The sequence below is a fragment of the Molothrus ater genome, chromosome 3, assembly GCF_012460135.2.
Source record: "Molothrus ater isolate BHLD 08-10-18 breed brown headed cowbird chromosome 3, BPBGC_Mater_1.1, whole genome shotgun sequence".
Classification (NCBI taxonomy): domain Eukaryota; kingdom Metazoa; phylum Chordata; class Aves; order Passeriformes; family Icteridae; genus Molothrus; species Molothrus ater.
This window is the reverse complement of record NC_050480.2, coordinates 101,794,379-101,815,736: the sequence shown is the minus strand read 5'-3', so window position 1 is coordinate 101,815,736 and position 21,358 is coordinate 101,794,379. Positions and strand designations below refer to the sequence as shown.

General features: G+C 36.3%; 1 protein-coding gene across 6 annotated transcripts in view; it reads left to right on the top strand.

The window, feature by feature from the left end:
• EPHA7 (EPH receptor A7) overlaps nt 1–21,358 on the top strand; it is a 178,592-nt gene that overhangs the window by 113,246 nt on the left and 43,988 nt on the right. For all 6 annotated transcript variants that reach the window (XM_036380217.1, XM_036380212.2, XM_036380216.2 and 3 more), the window contains exons 6-9: nt 6,036–6,160; nt 9,746–9,914; nt 17,341–17,449; nt 18,146–18,201. In XM_036380217.1, coding sequence (XP_036236110.1) covers nt 6,036–6,160; nt 9,746–9,914; nt 17,341–17,449; nt 18,146–18,201 — 459 coding nt within the window. The remainder of the gene's footprint in view (nt 1–6,035; nt 6,161–9,745; nt 9,915–17,340; nt 17,450–18,145; nt 18,202–21,358) is intronic.

The following is a 21,358-nucleotide window of genomic DNA, read 5'->3' as shown; positions in this document are numbered from 1 at the left end:
GAAATTTTTAATAGTTTAATAATTAATATAATTTTTTTAACTTATTGTAAAAAAGCTTTTGTATCTTTCTAAGAAACAGAATATGGAAGTAAGAGAAATAGCTACACAGTAAAGTGTTAAAATTTGTCCAGTACCAGAAATCTGATCAAGGCTCTTTTTGCATCAGTTCCATAGAAGTAAGCAAAGGCATGTGTCCTGAAGCAAGGGAGGGCATGTATCCTGAGGTATCCTGTTTCAGACCAGCACAAAACCAGTGTGGTGCCACATGCTGACCCCCAGATCCCTGACAGCAGCAGCTGCAATTCTTCAAGGTGTATAATCTGTTTGCCTTCCACTCTTATTTAGTAATTTTGGCAATTCTGATGCCTGTTTCCCTTGAGAGCAAACCAGAACATGGTTGGAGGCCAGGTTATGACTTCACTTTCAGTCTTTCTCCCGGGAGCAAATCAGTGAAGAAAGGTGCCCTTTGGGTAATCTGGGTACAGGACTATAATGCAGTATGGGGATTTTTGTATTCTCTTCCTGAACAACCATTTAAGAGCTAACAACAGTATAATTTTCTGCTAGTATTTTCATATGCATATATATGTATATATATATATATATATATAGTGTATATATATCAGCGATCAGCACATATGTGTATATATATATTTATATTTATATATATAGACACATGTTCATTTTACATTTGTTATTGATAAAATGCCAGATTACAGTCTCACTTAAAATAGATATAGAGGAAAAACAACTTTGTTATCCAAAGATTTCTGCTAAAAAAGGACAGAGCAAAGACATGTTAAAAAGAAATAACAGAGTAGGTTGTAACCATTGGGATGTCAATATCCCTGTTTTTCTATGTTTTGCATCTGTTAGCAATGTCCCCTTCGGCTCAATACTCAAAACACCCTTCCACTGCTGTAGAACACTGTTGCAGAAAAATGGTTTATGTCATGTAAAACTTATATTGGGCCCTAAGATACAGTTTACAGGGATGTAAAATTGATCTCATTGCTGCTGTAGGAAAAGCTGGTAGTTTCGAATGATTGTTGCTTATCTTCATGGTATGAAAATAAAAGATGCCAAAATCCAAGTTGTCCTTTAGGAAGTGCAGTAAGGGTGCTATCAAAGTGCCAGGGTTGCTGTTTGACTTCAGCAAGTAAAAGAGGAAGCTCAGATTGACTTGAGCACATTATTGCTGTTGTAAGATAGGAAATAATAAATTAAAAAAAGGAAGTCTGATAGCCCATTCATTCTTTAGAATTTGTATGACAAGTCATGAAACTGGAGTTGCAAGCATGGATTTGGTAGAATTTGTTAATACTGAGTTTAGTCCTGGAGCATGTACTCTTGTTCATTTATGAAATTTTCTGTATGAAGTGTGACTGCAGGATTGTAAACCCTTATTTCTAAGAATTTTCAGTATTTTGTTACACAAGATGCTGATTCTAGAGACACTATTTAAAAATTATCAAATTAAAAGCCTCCATGACTGCTGCTGTTGATGGAATTGAGACATATTCAATATTCAGGACTTTAGGAAATCACTGAAAAATTGATATGTATGTTCCTTTTGCTGACATATCTGTCCTCAGTAAAAAAGATGTTTACAGCAAATTCTGTGCTAGCAATTGGTACATTATGCCTAATTCCTCTTATATGTTAAAGTAAGTCCAGCTTCATGTATTTTAATTTTTCAGTTTCTATTGGGTTTTTTGTTGTTGTTGTTGTTGTTATTTGCTTGGCATTTTTGCTTGGTTGGTTTTGGGTTTTTTTGTTTGGGAGTTTGTTGCTTTGCTTTGTTTTTTTGGTTGTGATGTGGATAGGGATTAAAGGCATGAGCAGTATTATAATTTAAAATTTTCAAATGACTCTGGACTAAAAGTAGTGATTTCTAAAACAATTGCTACAGTTTTCTATACCTTAATATTTGCATATATTAATAATGTACCATATGATTGGCTTAGGAGTATGGATGGAACACATCAGTCTACCAGATGCAATATTCTCTCTGGAAGAGAATATATCCTTGGAATATCCTGCTCTTTTTGTCACCTCAGTTTTAACTTTTTCTATAACTTGATCTGAAAATGATGACCAGCTTGAAATCTATATAACTTGAAGGCTTTATCAGTAAAACCCAGCACAGTTATATTTCTCAGTGGCTGTGATGTTGAAACCTGGGGAAAATCAATTTTTTCTTTTGCTGAATGGTACATTTGAAGCATTTAAAAAAGGTGAATGAGCGTGCTGAGGACCTGTCATTCTCAAAGTACTTTCTTATGCTGCGTGTGTAGGTACATCCGCCTATTAGCCCTGAGAGGCTGTGTGTGTTTGATGCATTGGATGTTGTGTCAGCAGGAAGGAGAAAAAGAAGAGATGAGGTCTATCAGAAAGAAAGTTGATAGCAAATGGTGTTTTGAACAGTGCATATCCCCCCGTGTAATATATTATGGAAATAATGATTCTGTCAAGTGATGCTTCTTTGTTACCTGGGGTGATACAGTAGGGATTATGCATGCTCAAGTCATTCAGGACTGGGTAGACAGTTGTCTAGAAATGCTGTAAGAAGTGTCTTTGCCATGAAAGACTTCATTAGAGATGCAGTGGCAAGAAGTAGATTACTAGAAGAAAAACACCCTGAAGTAGTTTATTATTATTGTTATTATCATAATTGGGTTAGCTAGAAATGGGAACAAATATGTTATTTTAATCCTGTTGTTATGGAGTTATCTTTTTTTTTTTTTTTGCAATTTAATTCCCTAATTTATCTTGTATTTAAGGATGAATTGTATTCTTTAACTCATTTTCAGGCTTGCTCAAAATTGTTGTTGCAAAACCACAAAAAGTTGTTAATTAATTAGCATATATAGGCAATGAGAAGTTGGCTAAAGGTTTGAAAGGAGATGTCAGGAAGGCATAACAAATAAAACATGAATAATATAAATGAATAAAACTGTAAAACCATCTGTAAGAAAGCCACAGAGAGAAGCCAGAGGAAGTTATTATTGTAGAATAAACAACAAAATGCTTCTGACCTGTATACTCTCATTAAGTAGAGATCAAGAAATGCAGCCCAAAAGGCAGGATAAAGTTAGCCTACCCTCTCAATGGATTGGCTTATGTGGCTGCTCTAGTTTGAAAGATTTCTGTGAAATCAGTGAAAACAAACTGGTGCTCATTGCCAGAGGAGGATACTCTGGCTTCAGTCAGTTTGATGATTCCCTTCTTCCCCTGAAAAACATGGGGACTTAAATAAGGTTAAATAGCATGCTGCATTTTAGGAATCTCACGTGGTCTGGGAATTATATGCAACATAATTGTCTTCAGAGCTGCCAGCATATGCAAGGTTGGACTGTAGATTTGGACTTTCTCTTTTTCCTCATGTGATTCTTCTAGCAATGAAAGGTAGCACAACTTTTTTAGTTTTGGGTGCAAAAAACCCCCCCAAAAAAACAAATTACCAAAACCCCTACACACAAACCCCAAACCAAACCAATTTGAATGCTGTCTTGCAATGTTGATAAATCAGTGGGGTTTTATTTTGAATGGAAATTCTTTAGGAATGGATTATGCCTGGTTTTTATGTACTTTGTACAGGTGTTAAGCAGGAATGTCACACAGTGTATTTCATTTCCTCAATTAAAATCTTTCCCCTCTCTCGGTTCCTCCTCCTTCACATTCCTGTTCCTTTCCCACATACACAGAGTTAACTAATATCAAGTTTATTTTGCTTCACTGCTTTAAGAAAAATGAATGCTGTGGCAAATGGAATAAAAAAAAATTGATAAGCAAAAACAAAAAAAAAGCAGGAAACGTGGAAAACAAATTCCAGTGACCTAGGTAACATAAAATTGTTCAATGATAAGTACCAACATTAACAATTTCAGACATCTAAAAATGTAAGATTAGAAATTTGAGAAACATTTATCTGGATGAGATAGAAAGTTATACATGAAACATGTATAACCTCTCTGAAATTCATTCAGGATGCAGAGGTACTTATTTAGGCAAAGAAGACAACTAGTTAATCATGTCAAAGAAAACTAGACAGTAAATTAGTTTCCTGCAATCCGGAGTCCTAGCTATGAAAAAGAATATATTTCACTAATTAAAGAGTGAAAATACTCTCAGCTTTTAGAAAGAGAATGCAAGGAGAGTGAGACGGTTCCTGGCTTCATGTAGCAGCCCAGGTTGTTGGTCTGATACAATTTTATGATTTTATGATTTAGGCAGCCTAGAGTAAGAGATCTTCAACTTTGATTATATTGATTATGTACAGCATAATAGTTCATAATGAAGATTATCATGCGTGGCTTCAAAACCTAATTTTCATGTATTCTTGGAGCCTCCAATGAAATTTAGCCTACATGAACATACATGTTGTAATTTTAAAAAAATCCTAGAAACTTCAAAATTGCAGTAAGAAGTTAACAATCCAATTTAATTATTCAGAGGATTATTTTCTTGATTGTGCTGCAGGTATTTTGATTTTATCATTAGGTTTTTATACTTAATGATACAGTACTGTTCATTCTAGATGTTTTATGTTATTTAAAAAAACTAGAGAAAGTGAAGATCACCTTGTTGCTTGGGATAAGAATTACATTTTTCTGAAGACTACATAATTTTACATAATAAAAGCTTTATACACAGTTCTGAAATAGGGTGGGTTTTTTTTTACCTAAAATATTTAAAATTATCAGTCTTTTAAAGAAGAATTTCAATAAAGAATCAGTATGAGATTCTGAGTTAGAAAATTGTATAATTTTTTCTCTAATATCTTCATTATTAGCTCTAGCATGTTATTTCTAATAAATTTATCTCAGGCACCTTTCCTGTGTTTGAGTCTGCCCCAATACCAAGTCCTTACCCATGTAAATGGCATTTAGCTTTTAACTGTAGGGGGCTGAGGGTCAAGTCCTCCTGTTCTTTATCTTTTGCATGAGCAAAATTGATTTCCATTAAACTGAATGAGAACAAGATCAAGTTCTGCATGGTTCCAATACCTTAGTTGTTTTTCAAAGTGCTATAGTTTTATAGGACTTCTGTTCTAAATTCAGTGTGTATGTTTGAGGAAGACTGTGATGTTTGGCCTCCTTTGATGCTGCACATCAGAAAAGTATCTGCTGTCTTTCTCATTAAAAATAAGTTGAGAAAGCGAGTTATTTTTTCAGTCTCTCACAGTTTATTAGATTCTCTCTTAAACATTTTTATATGAGAGTGAATGTCTCTATAATTCTTTTATATTGGGTTTGGGGTTTTTTAATTTCAAAAGGTCCTTGTTTGTGGGCGATATTTATTAGGAAACTCAGTGTGTGTACATGTGTGTGCACAAAGTGTACATTTATTTATATCTCTGTAGAGTGAGGCAGAGGAAGACAGAGTTGCCTTTGTTCCATAAGATCTACTTCTTAAATTGTCTGGCACTTTCAAGAATGCTAAGACCAAATATGGAAACTCAGCTCTAAAGAGAAAATGTCCTGGAAAGGTTGGAACTAATGAAAAAGAGTAGGCTTAGTCTCCCAACAAAGTCATTTTCATCACCATCATGTCGTAATCAGATAATGTGAGAGATTATTTCTAAGCAGAACTGGAATTAGTCATATCAAATCAGCCTAAAATGTGATTTTGTTTCTAAAAGATTATTTCTCTTTTTATGTGCATTTCAGAAACATATGCAATAAATATTTAGACTCTTAATTTGCTACACTTCAGTCTAAAAATTTGATTTGCTCTCGTCATTAGAATTAATTTGCTTAATTGTTTTTCCTATCCCATCAATCTCAGTTTTGTACCAACTCAAACGATGACACCTTTTGCTGTTTGCACTTTAGTTCGATTTCTGTTCTAAGTTTATGAACAGTAATAGGCATCTGCTAGAATATTCATTAGCTTTGAATTGTGAGCTATGAAAAGGTGCTTTCTTTTACCTTAATGAAAGTTGCTCAGCATGGGGTGGATCAGTAATGACATTTGATTTTAGCCATCCAGTGAATTTGCTTTTTATTTATTGACACATCTTGTCCAAACAGCTCCCTCGCAAGTTAGTGGTGTAATGAAAGAAAGAGTGCTGCAGAGGAGCGTGGAGCTTTCCTGGCAGGAACCAGAACATCCCAATGGAGTCATTACTGAATATGAAATCAAGTATTATGAGAAAGTAAGTGCTAAGATTATCTGTAATGTGCAAGAATGTGGTGTTTGCTTTATGTTGGCTTGCTGCATTGTGGAACAGTGTTAAAATCATCAGCTATCAACTACCTCGTCTCTCCAAAGTCAGTGATTTTGCTTGTTTTTAATAACTAGCTAAATCCTGCCATTATTATTGCTATCATATGTCTCATATATTATATTGTGGCATACTAAAAATGAAATATACACTTGAAATCTGCCTTTCTTTTTTTTAATTGTTAAGTTGTACTTGGATATTTTTTACCATTAAATTCCTGTTTTTACATCTATTCTACATTGTGTTTGAAGCTTGTTTCATTTCCTTCTGTACCAATGTAATTCTAGTCTTGAAATGATGTATCAAATACAACTCCTGACTGAATTCTGTATTTCCTTATGAGCTGGGCAGCTTCTACTTGATGTCTGAAAATTTTTAAAAACACTTCCTAGACTTTTAGGAAATAAATATTCTTTATTTTTCCTTCTAAAAAGGACCGGGACTGTGAAATTTATCTTTCAGTTGTTCTCTCAACACAGTAATGAACGGAAGGCTGCTTTTCAGTCGTAGATGAAGTGATCTCTGTTTCTGGTAGAGTGAAATTGCAATCTTACTGATGTCAGTCGGAGTTTTGCCATTCATTTCATCATGTCTAGGGCTTCATTCATGATAACTTTGAAGTACTGCAGAATAAAAAAATTCTGACAACCGTAAACTGGATGAAAGCAGAGTGAAGGCAGGTTGTGCAGCTCTATGTTTGTCATGGGACCCAGACTAAGTTTGGCTCCTCCAGATTCCCTGGGAAATTGTCTGCATAACATAACATACTCCTAATTTTTATAAAACATTCTGGGGAAAAAAAGAAATTGAATTACATTGGAAAAAAAATTAATAAAGGGGCTCCTTTGTGGTCACTCATGAAGACATTTCTGCAGGCAAGGTAACAGTACCCCTATATCAAAAAGAGCATGTCAGCTTGCTGGGTCACAGAGTTAGGTAAATTCAGCCCAGATTGGATGTAATATCAAGTGTCATATTTCATTTTCAGTGCTGAATTACAGAAATATACTTATCAAAAGATCTTTATATGATTTGGGAAAGGTATAAAATTTTTATTTGTTGAGGCTAACTTCCAGGTTAAGTTCTTCACTCTAATGATTCTTATAATAAAATCTGACAGATAGGTACAGATAGCTAAATAATTCTTTGGAAGAAATTTTACTAATTTTAGCAGATGATTTTTGTCCCTCAAGCATGTGTGTGTACATACACATGCAAATAAAGTCCAAGTATTTTTAAAATGTTACATATTTAACAAAAGCAAAACTGTCCTCTCAACCAAAAAATAAATAAATTGAGAAGCAAAAAGCTTGCATTTCTTTAATGTGCAGAGCAGTTTCTAATCTGTTCAAGTAAAATAAATAATTGAAATGGGTAATGTAAAAGGAAATAAAAATTACCAACATACCCAGCTTTTTATATAATGATAGCTTTTGGAATCTGGCTTTTATTATTTTCCCTGTATACTCATTTTAAATAACCAGCAGAATTTCATTGCCAATTTTCTCTGTGTTTGCAAAAATAAAAATTGATGTTAATTTTTTTTTTGTTTTGTTTTGTTTTTTTGGGGTTTTTTTTGTTTTTTTTTTTAGTGGAAGAACATCGTCCAGTATTATACTTAGTACAGTGAAATTAATAAAAGAGAATAAAAAGCTCATTCTAACAGTCACAGATAAACTGGAATATATAACTTTGACTGAAGCAATTTTTGCACAAATACTGAAATGGTTGTTTTCCTTCCAAATAAATGCATTTCAGCTTTAAAATTAATTCACAGTCTTCTTGCTCAGAACGAGAGAGGTCATTTAAGTTTTGTTCCACCAGTTTAGAAGAGAAGAAAAATAAAAGGATTTGAACTTTCAGCTCATTTTAAAGCCAAATTAAATCAAACAATTTTTGTCATTCTGAAATACTCTGATAAGTGTTTTTTTCACCTCTCACTTCTGGCTAGGGCTGGAATGGAAACGACCTGAAATCTCCAAAGTAAGCCCGTCCTGTGAGATTTCTAGTGCAGGTTATTTTTATTTTTTGTTATTTATTTATTTTTGAATACAAGGACTGTTGGCAATTCAAATAAGCCTCATTTATGCATCAAAACCCAAACTGGAATTCCACTGTGGCTTACAGTCCTGAACCTGACTGTTTATGGTTTCCTTACCCTTGTGTGTCATCTCTAAAGCATTCCTGTTCTTTCTCACATACCAACATACATTCTACCACAGTCCTCACTTACAGATTATTTAAACTCTCTAGGAAAAGATATGGAAAATTGTTGCTAGCCAAGACTGTGGGCTTGCTCAAGTGACAGACTGGGCAAGAACCAGAAGAAGCCCTTACTGAATCTGAGAAAAGAAGTAATGTATGTTCTGTATAACCCCGTATTTCAGCAAAAGCCTTTGTAGCTTTACTGACTGTGACAGGGAAGGCTCTCCATCCCTTTTAGCTGGTGAAATATTATTGAAATGAGTTACAGATTTATTCCTTCCCTCTGTATCCATCTCATTAGCACTGCTGCGTTCAGCTCATGCTTCTCTGGTCATGTGGTGCATTCAGATGGTTGGTTAATTCATCTCTTCTGCCCTTCAAATCAGGGTTGCATCTGCCACCAAAAATCAACAGGGCTCCACATATCTATGCTGAAACATAATCTGTGTCAGTAAATGTGATGAATAAGTATAGCTTTTTGAATACTCTAATGATCTGTGATACAGCTTTTGTACTATTTGAAAGTGAGTTATTACTCACAGGGTTTGTAATCTTACAGCTTCAAATTTGTGGAGAGTCATACTGAGCTTCTTTCCCTGGGTTCCTCTTTATGCCTTAGAGCCTAAAACTGAGAAAAGACTAAAAACCAGAGATAAAAATCCGAATGAAAACTGAGTTAAGGACCTCAGAAATTATGCAAAATCCAGCCAATTATACATTGGCAATATTGTATTTTTAGAGGTGACAGAAGGGTACGATGTCAAAGTAATGATGTCAGAGTTTTTCCATTCATTTCACAATGTCTATGACTTCATTCATTATAACTTTGAAGTACTCTAGAAATAAAAAAATTCTGTCAGCTGTAAACTGAATTAATGCAGAATGAAGGCAGGTTGTGCAGCCCTATGTTTGTCATGTTCTGACAAAGAAAGAAAAATTTCCCTGTCCTTGAACTGTTTAGACCTCACAAATTCCCCTGGAAATCTGTGGTTGAGTTTTTTCTCATCAAAATTTCACAAAATTTAATCAGAGCCAAAAAAGCAATCTTTTTTTTTTTTTGGATGTTTTCTGTTTTCTGAGTAACAACATGAGCATCCCATTTGAATTTTATGTTACACTTAGAGCTCATCATTGCATTGACAATGTTTTGTAGTACTTCACAGAGTATGCTTTATTTTTGTCGTTGGGAAAGAGAGCATTCAACAATTGAAATAAACTACCCAGGCTGGCTGTCAGTTGCTGTTGTCAGTTGCAATCATGATAAAATCTGATCTGTAAATGTCATTTAATCTTTTGTCCTATTGTTTCCAGGATCAAAGGGAGAGGACCTATTCAACAGTGAAAACCAAGTCCACTTCAGCTTCTATTAATAACCTAAAGCCAGGAACAGTGTATGTTTTCCAGATCCGTGCTTTTACTGCTGCTGGTTATGGAAATTACAGCCCCAGACTGGATGTTGCCACATTGGAAGAAGCCACAGGTAAGGCATTAGGTTTACAGGAAAATAACCCTTTCTGCAGAGATAGTAAGTAAAGCAAGAAAGGAAAGTGTCATAAGCAATATAATTACAATTAGAAAGAATTTGGTTCTACATGAAGGTGAATTTTTGTCATTGTCTTTTGAAGGATGAGCTTCCATAATTTATTTTACCATAGAAATGAAAACTAGCCTTATAATTGGCTGGAGGAGATTTGTTACATATTAGATTCTTCTCCTTTGCTCTCCTTCTAATACACAAAGACTTTTCTTTTTTTTTTTAATTCAAATACACTCTTATTTTTCCCCACAAAAGAAGTGAGTAGTGGTGAGCTGAATAACTCAACTAGATTCTTCTGTAACTGGGGAGAGAAGGAAGGAGGAGATTTCAAGCCACAAAGACTTCTCCAGGCTATTTTTTTCCCATTTGACTTTCTGAAAAAAAACCCAACTTGGTAGTTTAGTTTATGTGTGTGTCTTCAGCTGTAATTCCATCTTTAGTGTATTTTGAATTCATTGGCAGTTTAGTTTAGTAAAGAAATAGGAATCTCAAAGATACTAAGTTATTTTCAGGCTCATATAAAAAGTTGTCAGCTGTGTAACCAAAAAACTTCTTCCATCAGTGAGACCTGGTAGCCTTGAGCCACTTCACAGGAGCTGTATCCCTGGCAGCTCCAGCACCCTGTTACAGACCCAAATTTGGTTACCCTCGTTTAGAGCATTTGCTTCACATTGACCTTGACGTCAGGTCAGCCACATTGGGAGCTGGAAATACAGGGATACATAGGCTGTGAATTCAAAGGGTATGGATGCCATACCCTCTTTGCACCCCATGCAGCAGTCTATCTAAGAGTGTGTTCAGACACACATTATTGTGTCCTGTTAATTGCAGCCAGGTGTTGCCTGAACAACTTGTGGTTATTCTTAATATACAGTGGTTAATATACAGTGATTCCACCTTAGTTCCACACAGAATATAAAAACTATAAATAATGAATAATACCACATATCTAATAGACATAATTGAAACAGTAATTATCATAATAGCAGCAGTAAGCTGTTATTGCTAATATTATTAGCTCTGTGTCTAATAGCATACTTCCCATCTGTAGAAAGAGTCAGTAGCAGAATCCCCATTTTGTGGAAAGGGAACCTGAGGTACAGCCAGAAGTAATTTCTTATTTTGAATAGTTTTCTGGAAAACAAATTAGAAGTCTGTCATAATAAGTTTCTGCTAATGAGATAATTTATTGTCCATAGTGGTTTAAAATTATTACATCAAAATATTTCCCCAACATTTTTTTAATTATCTGAGTATTTTTTACATACTGAATGTAAGCAGACTGGTAGCTGCTAAGATTAGCAAAGATGATTTCAAAGATAAACAGTTTTGACTGGAGTTTGGTCAACATATGGGAGATTAGAAAATCCTATAATAAATGCATCACTGACCACTCTCCTGTACTCCTTTTCTGACACAGATGATGAAAAAATGCATATAAACCACAGAGATTCTTGGCCAGGATGCACAGCAGGTTTCTTTTGTCACAGGCCAGCTATATGCTTTGAGATGCCATGAAAAATGTCCTGTGTTTTCATTTAAGAAGATTCTAAAAGTAGCATATTTTCCATTATCTTGAGACAACATTATGAAATATAATTCCAAGCAAGGAAAAGCATACAAGATTTCCCATATAGGGTTTTCAGAAATAATTAAAATGTTGGTAAAATATAGCAAATTCCATTAAGCTTTTCTAAAATTGTTTTACATTAAAGTATTAGTTTCTTATATTTTATTTATAATTTTATCAGAACTTACAGACTCATTAAATTTGTCTATTGCTAGCATTTGAAAGGAAGACCTTTATTGGATTGTTTTTGGGAAATATATCTCAAGGGACATACCATGCAGGTGAACACTAAACCATGTTATGCTACAGTTTAGAGGCTTTGGCTTCTTCTCATTATTACATGGATTTCTGAATTCAGCTTTTAAAAATGTCAAAGTATTTTAAGAAAAAATACACACGTGTATACATTTGTGTAAGAATATATATAATGACCACCACATTCAGTCATGTTGCCTACGTGGATTTATCCTGGCACTTCCTCTGGTTGGCACTGTTTGGTTGGTGTTGTTAATTAAGTAGATTTTTGAATAGTGTGCTGTTTTCTGAATCGTGATAGAAACCATATAGCCACTTTTCAATATTTGAGGAACTATTATATCCATTATATTAATACAATCTGATATGTGAAATATACATATATTATACCTGTATTGGATCATATCATACATGTTGGGTATTGCATAGATATTTATGGAAAAATTTCAAAATTACAAAGTAATATGCTTCATAAAGGCAGACCATTTCTGTTCTACGCTGTGTTTGCCACAGATCAATCAATGGCTTCTAGTTGTATTTTCTTGTTGGCTGGTTATTAGAAACAGAAGTCCCTCTGGAAAAACACACAAATGTATAAAATATCACTGAAGTGCCAATTCTATCTCCTGGTTCACTGACATATTTAGAAGTCAAGTTAAGTGGCTTGTAGCCAGTGGACCTAAAGGCAATCCTCTGCTTTTTGTAAATGAAGCTGATCTTTCCACTTACAGAATCACAGAATCAATTAGGTTGGAAAAGACCTCTGAGGTCATCGAGTCCAATCTTTGACTTCTTTAAGGCTCTTACTGTTAAAGTAGAAGCACTTGACAAAACCTGGCATGAAGACTTTGCTTTTTCCTTTTTCCATGAATCAGAGTAAATCAAACAAGATTGAAGCATTATGCATACGTAAAATTGATCTCCAAAGTCTGAAATACAAATACTACAAATTTTTATAGAAGGCATAAAGCACATACTTAAGAAATACTTAAGAAAGTAGTATTTGGCATACATGGATCCAGTTATCATTGAAGTTTTCATGGTAAACTTGGCCAAGAATTCTTTTCCAGAAATTGTGCATTTGAAATTGCTTGCATGAGAAAAGGTTGTTGGAGCATCAGCGCAGCATTTCAGCTGATAGCCTTTTTTAAATCCTCCAGGGTGTTTAGAGATGCATTCCAATCCCAAAGCATGTATTTAAAAGCTGGTTTGAATTTAACTCCTTTAAATTAAGCATTGTGCATTGGATAGCTCAGGTCAGGTGTCAGCTGTAGCTGAATGCCCAAGTACCAACTCCCTGTGTCAGCCTCTCAGCCTGAGCACAGCTTGAGCAGAGGTAAGAACTTTCCTGTCCTGGTGCTGATTCCCTGTCATCGCTATTGTGGCATCACCTGTGACAGGTAGCCGTGCATGCACCCTCTGAAAAGACCTTCTGCATCCCAAAATCATTCTTCTAAGAACATTCTAGCATCTTTGTTTCTGCCAAGCCACAGGGATCATTCTAGAAGCTGTGCTCTGATTCACCCTTACACCAACAGACTGAGTTCATCACACAGGAGAAGCAGCAGAGTACCTGAACATAGGCAGATGTCTTACACTGCTGTCACTGAATGTATACCAGACCATGCCCACAATCAGCCCCCTCCCTCTTTTTTTTAAAGATATAAAAATAAATCATACATTGCATCCCACCTGTCTTACCAGTTGGCTGGTGTACCATATCCCCAACATTTTCCAGAGCCCAAAAAACATTGTCTGCTTGCTTCCAGAATGTGCCAGTACCCAAAATCTGTGAGGCACTTACATAGAGCAACCCACTCACATATGTCAGCCTCTATGCACTTATCTTGGCTACTGGACTAGGTGACAGGCAGGGCTGGGGACTTTTCCAAACTTTTTTGGATGAAGCTTCACACCCTGGCCAGGATGCTGCTTCTTCTTCACTTCCAAGTGAGGTTTGCAGTGAAGTTCAAAGAGAGATGGGAATAGTTTAGGGAAATGCTGTATTTTACAGAAATTTACATTCCTTGGGATTGTCTGTTTTGATGACCTAGATAAGTTGCAGAACTGAGTTGTATGACTTATGCCCCTATGCTCTTGCACAAGACAGTCACCACTGATTTCTTAAAAGCTGCATGAGTGGAATATAGGCAAGTATACAGTAGCATCCTACTGATCTGTGTATCTAGAAGTTATAGTTACTTAAAGATAAGCATTCTTTTTTAGTTGAAGAGGAATAGTGTGATTTTCCTCATGTACATTAGAGAGAATATAGAAAAATTACAAGTTTCTTCAGGAAATAAAATTAGAGGGGTGTGTATGATGTGTGTGTAATTTCCCTCCAGTGCAGAGTATTCTAAATCTGTGTAGTGCAACAAGGGGTTTGTTATTTTGGGGGGAAACAGTTGGTACAGGTCAGTGTCAGTGAAAAAATAAATTATGTTGATTGGCTTACTTCTCCCAAGAAAATTCTGGGTTATTTGTTTCTATGGGAACCTCTGAAGTCTCTAACAAGAGCCCAATTCTGTGGAGTTCATAAAACCTGGTATAGACATTCCAGTTCAGTTACAGTACCAGCAGTAAACCATTTTAGCATACTATTAATTTAGTTAATCAGATATCAGTTTGGTTTCCTTTTTTCCTTCTCTTTCATCTGTTGGCTGCATTTCAGTCATGGGACAGTTTACACGGCCCCAGGCCTGCTGGAGACAGATGGGATTCACCTGTCTTAAAAGGGGAAAAGGATTCTAACCTGTGAGTTTGCAGGGCTGATTGACAGGACTTTAAACTAGGTTTGAAAGGGGAAGGGGGTAAGACCAGGCTTGCTAGCCTGGGTGTCTAAGGGTGGCATGCCAGTGTTGGGGGTGAAATCAACCCAACTGAAGTGCATCTCCACCAATGCGCACTGTATGGGTAACAAACTGTGAGGGAATGGAAGGAAATCTTATAGGCACAGAAACAGCCTCTCCCTGTGTGCTGTAAGGTGAGCCAGTGGGGAAGAAAACTGGCATGGCTGAATAGTGAGCTTTCACTGGAACTCAGGGAAAAAAAAGTTTATGACCTTTGGAAGAAAGGGGCAGGCGACTCAGGAAGCATATAAGGATGTTCTTAGGTCATGTAGAGAGAAAACTGGGAAGGTGAGAGTTCAGCTAGAACTCAGTCTGGCCACTGTTGTGAAATAGAATAAGTGTTTTTATAAATAAACTAACCACAAAAAGAGGTTTCTTGATGTGGAGGAGCGTAGCCAAGGATGAGGAAAAGGCTGAGGTCACAGAGGACTGCAGATTGGCCAGTGTGACACCCATCTATGAGAAGGGCTGGAAGGAGGGTCTGGAGAACTACAGGCTAAGGTAAGCCTGACCTTGGTGCCAGGGAAGGTCATGGATCAAATAATTTTGAGTGGGATCCCATGGCACATACAGGACAACAAATGGATCAGGTACAGCCAGCTTGGGCTTCGGAAAGGCAGGTCTTGCTAGATCAACCTGATCTCCTTTTAATACCAAGTTACCTACTTAGGGAATGTAGTCCACCTGGACTTTAGTAAAGCCTTCAATACTGACTCCCACAGCATTCTTCTGGAGAGACTGGCAGCCCATGGCTTAGACAGGTGCACTCTTTGCTGATTAAAAAGTGGCTGGATGGCCAGGCCCAGAGGGTGGTAGTGAATGGTGCTACATCCAGCAGGTGGGTGGTCACTAGTGGGGTTCCCCTAAACTCAGTAATGAGGCTAGTCCTGTTTAGTATAACAATTGATGATTTGGACTCCCTCAGTAAGCTCTCAGGCGACACTAAATCAGACCAGAGTGTTGATCTGCTGGAGGATAGGAAAGTTCTGTAGAGGGATCTGGACAGTCTGAATGGATGGGCCAAAGAATACTGTATGAGGTTTGTAAGGCAAAGTGTTGAGTCCTGCACTTGGGTCATAACAACCTCATGCAACACTACAGGTCAGAGGAAGAGTAGCTGGAAAGTGGCCCAGTGAAAAAGGATCTGGAGATGCTGATCAACAGCTGGCTGAACATGAACCAGTGTGTGCCCAGGTGGCAAAGAAGGCCAAGGGCATCCTGGCTTGTTTCAGGAATATTGTGACCAGCGGGATTAGGATAGTGATCATCGCTCTGTATTTGGCACTGGTGAGGCCACACCGTGAGTCCTGCAGTCCTGCATCCTTCTGGCCCCCTCACTTTGGAAAATACATTGAGTTGCTGGAGCATGTCCAGAGAAGGGAACAGAATTTTCAGCAGCACAAGTCTGATGAGGAGAAACTGAGGGAGCTGGGGTTGTTTAGCCTGGAGAAATGGAGGCTCAGGGAGGAGCCACTCTCTAAAAGTACCTGAATGGAGCTTGTTGTAAGGTGAGAGTCGGTTTATTCTCAAGGACAAGACAGAGCCTCAAGATGCACCGGGAGATATCAGGAAGAATTTTGTCTCTAAACAGATGTTTAGTCATTGGAATGGGCCACTCAGGGAGGTGTTCCAAGTGCCACTGTAAGCAGCATTTACTGCTGTGGATTAGTTGATATGGTGGTATTCGGTCAAAGTTTGGACTTGATGATCTTTGAGGTCATTTACAACCTAAATGATTCTATGATTCTGTGATTCCTGCTGACTCTCACTTTCACAGTCCCTCATGTCTCATCCTCTATTCATCTTCTGGTTCAGATCCTTACTGTTACAAACCAGTGCATCTCCAGAGCTCAGGAGAGCTGTGCTTACTTAATGTATCTGAGTACATGGCCACCCTTATTAGATGTCAGGCAAGCAATATTTTTAACAAGCTTCAAGGTTTCTCAGGCTAAGTATTACATCCTCAGTTTACATTAATGTGACATGTATACATTTACATATATTAATAGAATTGGCATATCTGAATAAAAAGAGCAATAATGTGGGGATATTTTAGCATGTAAATTCTCTGAAGCATGGATAATTCTATTTTGTATTAATGTGGAAGCACCTTTTTGTTGCTAACAGAAACAAATGGTAAGTAATAATAGCCATTTACAATGATTAATAGCAGTAAGAGATTGAAATGTGCTACCTAGGAAATCTGTGTTAATAGTGTTTCAGCACAAACATTTTTCTTAAAGACAGTATTTCCTAGGAAGCCTTCAAAGTCATATCAATGAGTTTTAGAGGGGAGGCTAGGAGCAGAGCTAGGGGATTACTCTCCTACTGTCCCTCCTTCAGGGATACCCAGGACTCCCCTTTTAGGAGGGAGTCAAAACAGATGCAGCAAAGCAGAGTGGAAGTGACTGATGTGGTGGTGCTGGCTTTCAGGTAATGGCTGTACCACTTTGGCCAAGATAATTCCAGCTTGGCTTCTTTCTATTCAATGTAGACAATCATTAACTCATACAGCATTTAGTTGAATTTCCAATAGAGGCCCTTCTTTAGACTAACTTCATCAATGTAAATGTTTCAGACAAAGGTAGTCTACAACAGTAGACAGTCTACAATTCATGATGATTGACTTAAATTTTTGAAGTCCCTCAGTAGGGATTAATTTTTTACTAATCTCAACTCTGTGCTCTGTTTGCAGCCACAGCTGTTTCCAGTGAACAGAATCCTGTTATTATCATAGCTGTGGTTGCTGTGGCAGGAACAATCATCCTGGTCTTCATGGTGTTTGGATTCATCATCGGACGAAGGTATTGCATCTTTGATGGACATAAGCACATCTGACACTGCTCTTGTGAACTCTTGAGACATAGTCGAACCTGTGATAGTAATTTGCAAAACTGAAACCGAAAAATTCTTAGTAAGGACAGTTTTCATTTAAATCCTGTCATCAATTATATGGTTTGTCCTCTTACTTTGACAAGATACTTGTATCAAGATGTTCTTTTTGTCCTGCGTAAATGTGCTGTAAAAGGAACCCCTAGCAGGTTCTTTACCTCTACTCCTCAAAGTCTCTCTTTCTGTTCAGTTTTCTCACATGGAGAAGTCTGACACTTTATCTGATCAGCCTTTAAATGACTTTACATTTAAAAAAAAAGAGACACAGCAGTAAGTTTAAGAATAACCTCATGTAAAACAGTGTTCTACTTTCAAGTTCTTTAATCCTCTGTTTTATCTGCAGAAGCCTTTCACTAGAACTAGAATTTTTTTCTCCAAGACCTGTCCCGACTGGTATTTGATACAAAAGCCTTTTGATTGCAACTGTTCATGATTTATTTAAAACTCTGCTGTCAATAGAATTATAGGTGAAAGTTTCAAAGGGCCTACAGCAGTTAGGTGCTCAGTGCCTGAAAATCCCAGCCTGCAGAACTGATTTTGTCAGGACTTTAGATGTGATAAGTAAATCATTATTTACTAGTAAAACTGGTGTTTTCTTTTCTTTTCAGGCATTGTGGCTATAGCAAAGCGGATCAAGAAGGGGATGAAGAACTTTACTTTCATTGTAAGTGTTTTGCTTTTTTTCCCGCCTTTCAAAAATTCCAAATTGCAACACTGTAAAATGTGAGCTACAAAAAACGCAGATTAAAGTCAACATTGCTCACACAGATGGTTTTATTTCTATAAATGTCTATGATATTGTGTTGGTTTCATTCTGCATATTTTGTTTTCTTTTGGTTGCTTTGAATACATGTTTCACGTTGTCCTAATGATCCCTCTGAGGTGCAGTATTCAAGAGACCTTCGCCTAAGTGACTTTTTGATCTTTACCTCAGGCAAACTTCAGATGAAGAAAGTGTGAGTCACTGCATCACCCTAAAATGAAGCTGTTCTGCTCAAAAGCTGTGTTCTGCTACTGCGAATACAGTAGCACTATCAATATTTACAAAACATAATGTCCTTAAAAATAGAATATTTAGTATGAAAAGAAAGGTCAGCCACTTCATTACTGTTGTGTGATGTACAATCACTTGCTTAGCTAAGAATAGTACCTAAAGCCTCTCTTGTTAAAATCACATCTACCATTTCAACTTAAACTAGAACCCTGGGAAAACTCAATAAAACAGATCCTTCTTGGATTCCTGACAATTGAAAATGTAAGGGGAGAGGAATGTTTTAATCTGTTTTAGAATTAGTCATTAACTCAGGAAGCGTGTTAAACTAAGGTGCAAAATTATTTTGAGCAACCATAATTGAAAAAAATCACAGAATTAAACTGAACATAAGTTCTGATGCAGAACAATGCCAGTCTTTCCAGTCTTCTCCCATACCTGGTGACTCTCATATTAGTACATGTTATTTAGTCATGCTATGCTGTATTTAGCCTTTGTTGTCTACCAATAATTGCAGTTGTATCTTAAATCCATCAGATTATTATTTTTTTATGAAAGCTATAGGGATTGTTTTAAGTATGTCAAAATCATGAGCTATTATCTAAAAATAATGCCACATGCAAAATGAAGTATCCACTAGTCATAAATTCTAAGCATTTTCTCAATGCATTCCTCTTTAAATGAATAGTTCTAGCCAAAGCTCCACTCAAAATCAGATCAAGGTTCTGTTTTACCTTTCTTCCCTGAAAAAAAAAGCTGGAAATTGATCACAGTTCCTAAGTTTGGGTGTGTGGCTACCTAAATTGTTTAAATACAGTGAGTGTCTAAGTAGTGACATCATTGCAGCTTTAGTCAATCAATTCATAAACTGCACCAGAAAGGTGGAAAATATTAATAAGAATTATGTATCATGCATTTTGCAGTGCAGCTGATTTTAAAGAATTTGTCAAAAATCTCATTTTACTTAAATGCTGCTCTTCTGGGAGTGATGGATTTGAAATTTGCCTCTCATAGTGCATTATAAGCTTTTCACATCTCCAGAAGAGCTACTACTTTTACTTTTAAAATCCCCATTATGTCCTTGAAGGAAAAGATCCGCTGTGTATTCTTGTTTTTCAGTTTATAAGCAAGAGGGATACACTAACTAAATAATTTATCTCCATTGTTGGTGACATTTTTTCTTTTTTATTTCAGTAAAAGTGTAAATTAATTTGAAAACTGCTACTTAGTAATTGATAGTTGATCCAGAAATTGTGAAATTTTATAAGTGTTCCTTTCATTTTACATTCAAGAAATCTTGTTATCTAGCAAATTGGCCTGATTATTGAGCATACATAGTGTTTCTTAAATCATGGCACCACATAAAAGTCACTTCTTGCCAAACTAGCTTTCCTTCATCTGTTGATTGTAGGTGTAGCATTTAATTTCATTTGATAGCCATGTACAGAGTGAGATGGAACCCAATGCTGTGGTCACCAGCTTGGTCACAGAGCTGTGAACACCAGTTTGGTGGCCTTTTGTTCTGTAATAGCTAGACAACATTCTTCTGCACTGAGGTACCAGACTGGATTTTCAGAAATGTAACTTACAACAAGCAGTTACTTAGAACAACAACTTGCAAACATTTTTTAAAGCAGATTTTAAAGCAGTGCATTTAATAGACCATCATATATTTCATTTCAGTTCCCTTCATCTCTATTTGACCTCAAGTGCTACACTTGAAAATACAAGTACAATGGAGGAGTTTAGTCAAGCAATTCAGATTTATATTTGGTTTCCTCCTCTCTTTTTCATCTAACAATGTCTGCACATGCAGGCCAGCATTATTTCACGTTGCTATGCCAGGATAGCCTTGGCCTGTCAAAATGTTTTATGACAGCTTGAACAAAGACCCGTCAAAGGCCCACTTGAGATTCACAAGGTTACTTCCAGTCCAGGCCCTTTATCACAAACACAAGAGGATGTCTCCTTCTCCATCTCCTTGCCTTAAAGCACTACTACCAGAGGTCAACCTACTGCTTAATTCTCATTTTGTCCAGTCTCTTTTGGTTTTAAGAAATAAATATTTATAATTTTAAAAAAATATCAGCATTCAAATTTCCAATACGGCTAAAAGAACATCCATTTAAGTAGATTATGTGACAGATAACAACATCTGGGCAACATTTCAAATAATTTCCCTGGATGTAAATTCATTATATTACTGAAACAATTTCTCTAGGTTTGTTTTTATTTTTCTTATGGTTTGTGGATTTAGGTCATTAATACCATCTAAAACATAAATACACATGATTACTAAGCTGTTTTTCAATATAGTCTCAAATTTAATATATTTTATGTTAAATTCAAAGAAAACAAAGCCACTGAAAATTATTTATGTTTTGTATTGACTTTTGATCCTGTTCTTGTTTATATCAATTAACAGAAGAACATTTTTGCATTTTCATATTGAGTTTTAATTCACTGATTTAATTAAAGCTCAAGAGTATAATTCTTCTGAACAAATTTATATCATAAAAATTGACTGATTAATAGATTTCCCTGAGCTTGTGCTTTGACAGAATAGTGAAAGATAATTTACCTGAACCATCATCAAACTAAGAGAAAAAACTGCATGCTGGCCAGAGCACTATGCTGCCTGGGCTGTACTAAGCGTGGAGAAAAAATGAGCAAAAAACAAGTTGTTGCATATTATTCACTTAGGTGCTTGAGAAGGGGGATAATTGTGCCACAGAGGCCACTTTGCCTTCCTGTGCCTTTACAAGTTGGCTGCAGGTGTTTCTCATGTTCATATTATAGTGCAAGAAATACACCTAAGGTTGTAATTTCT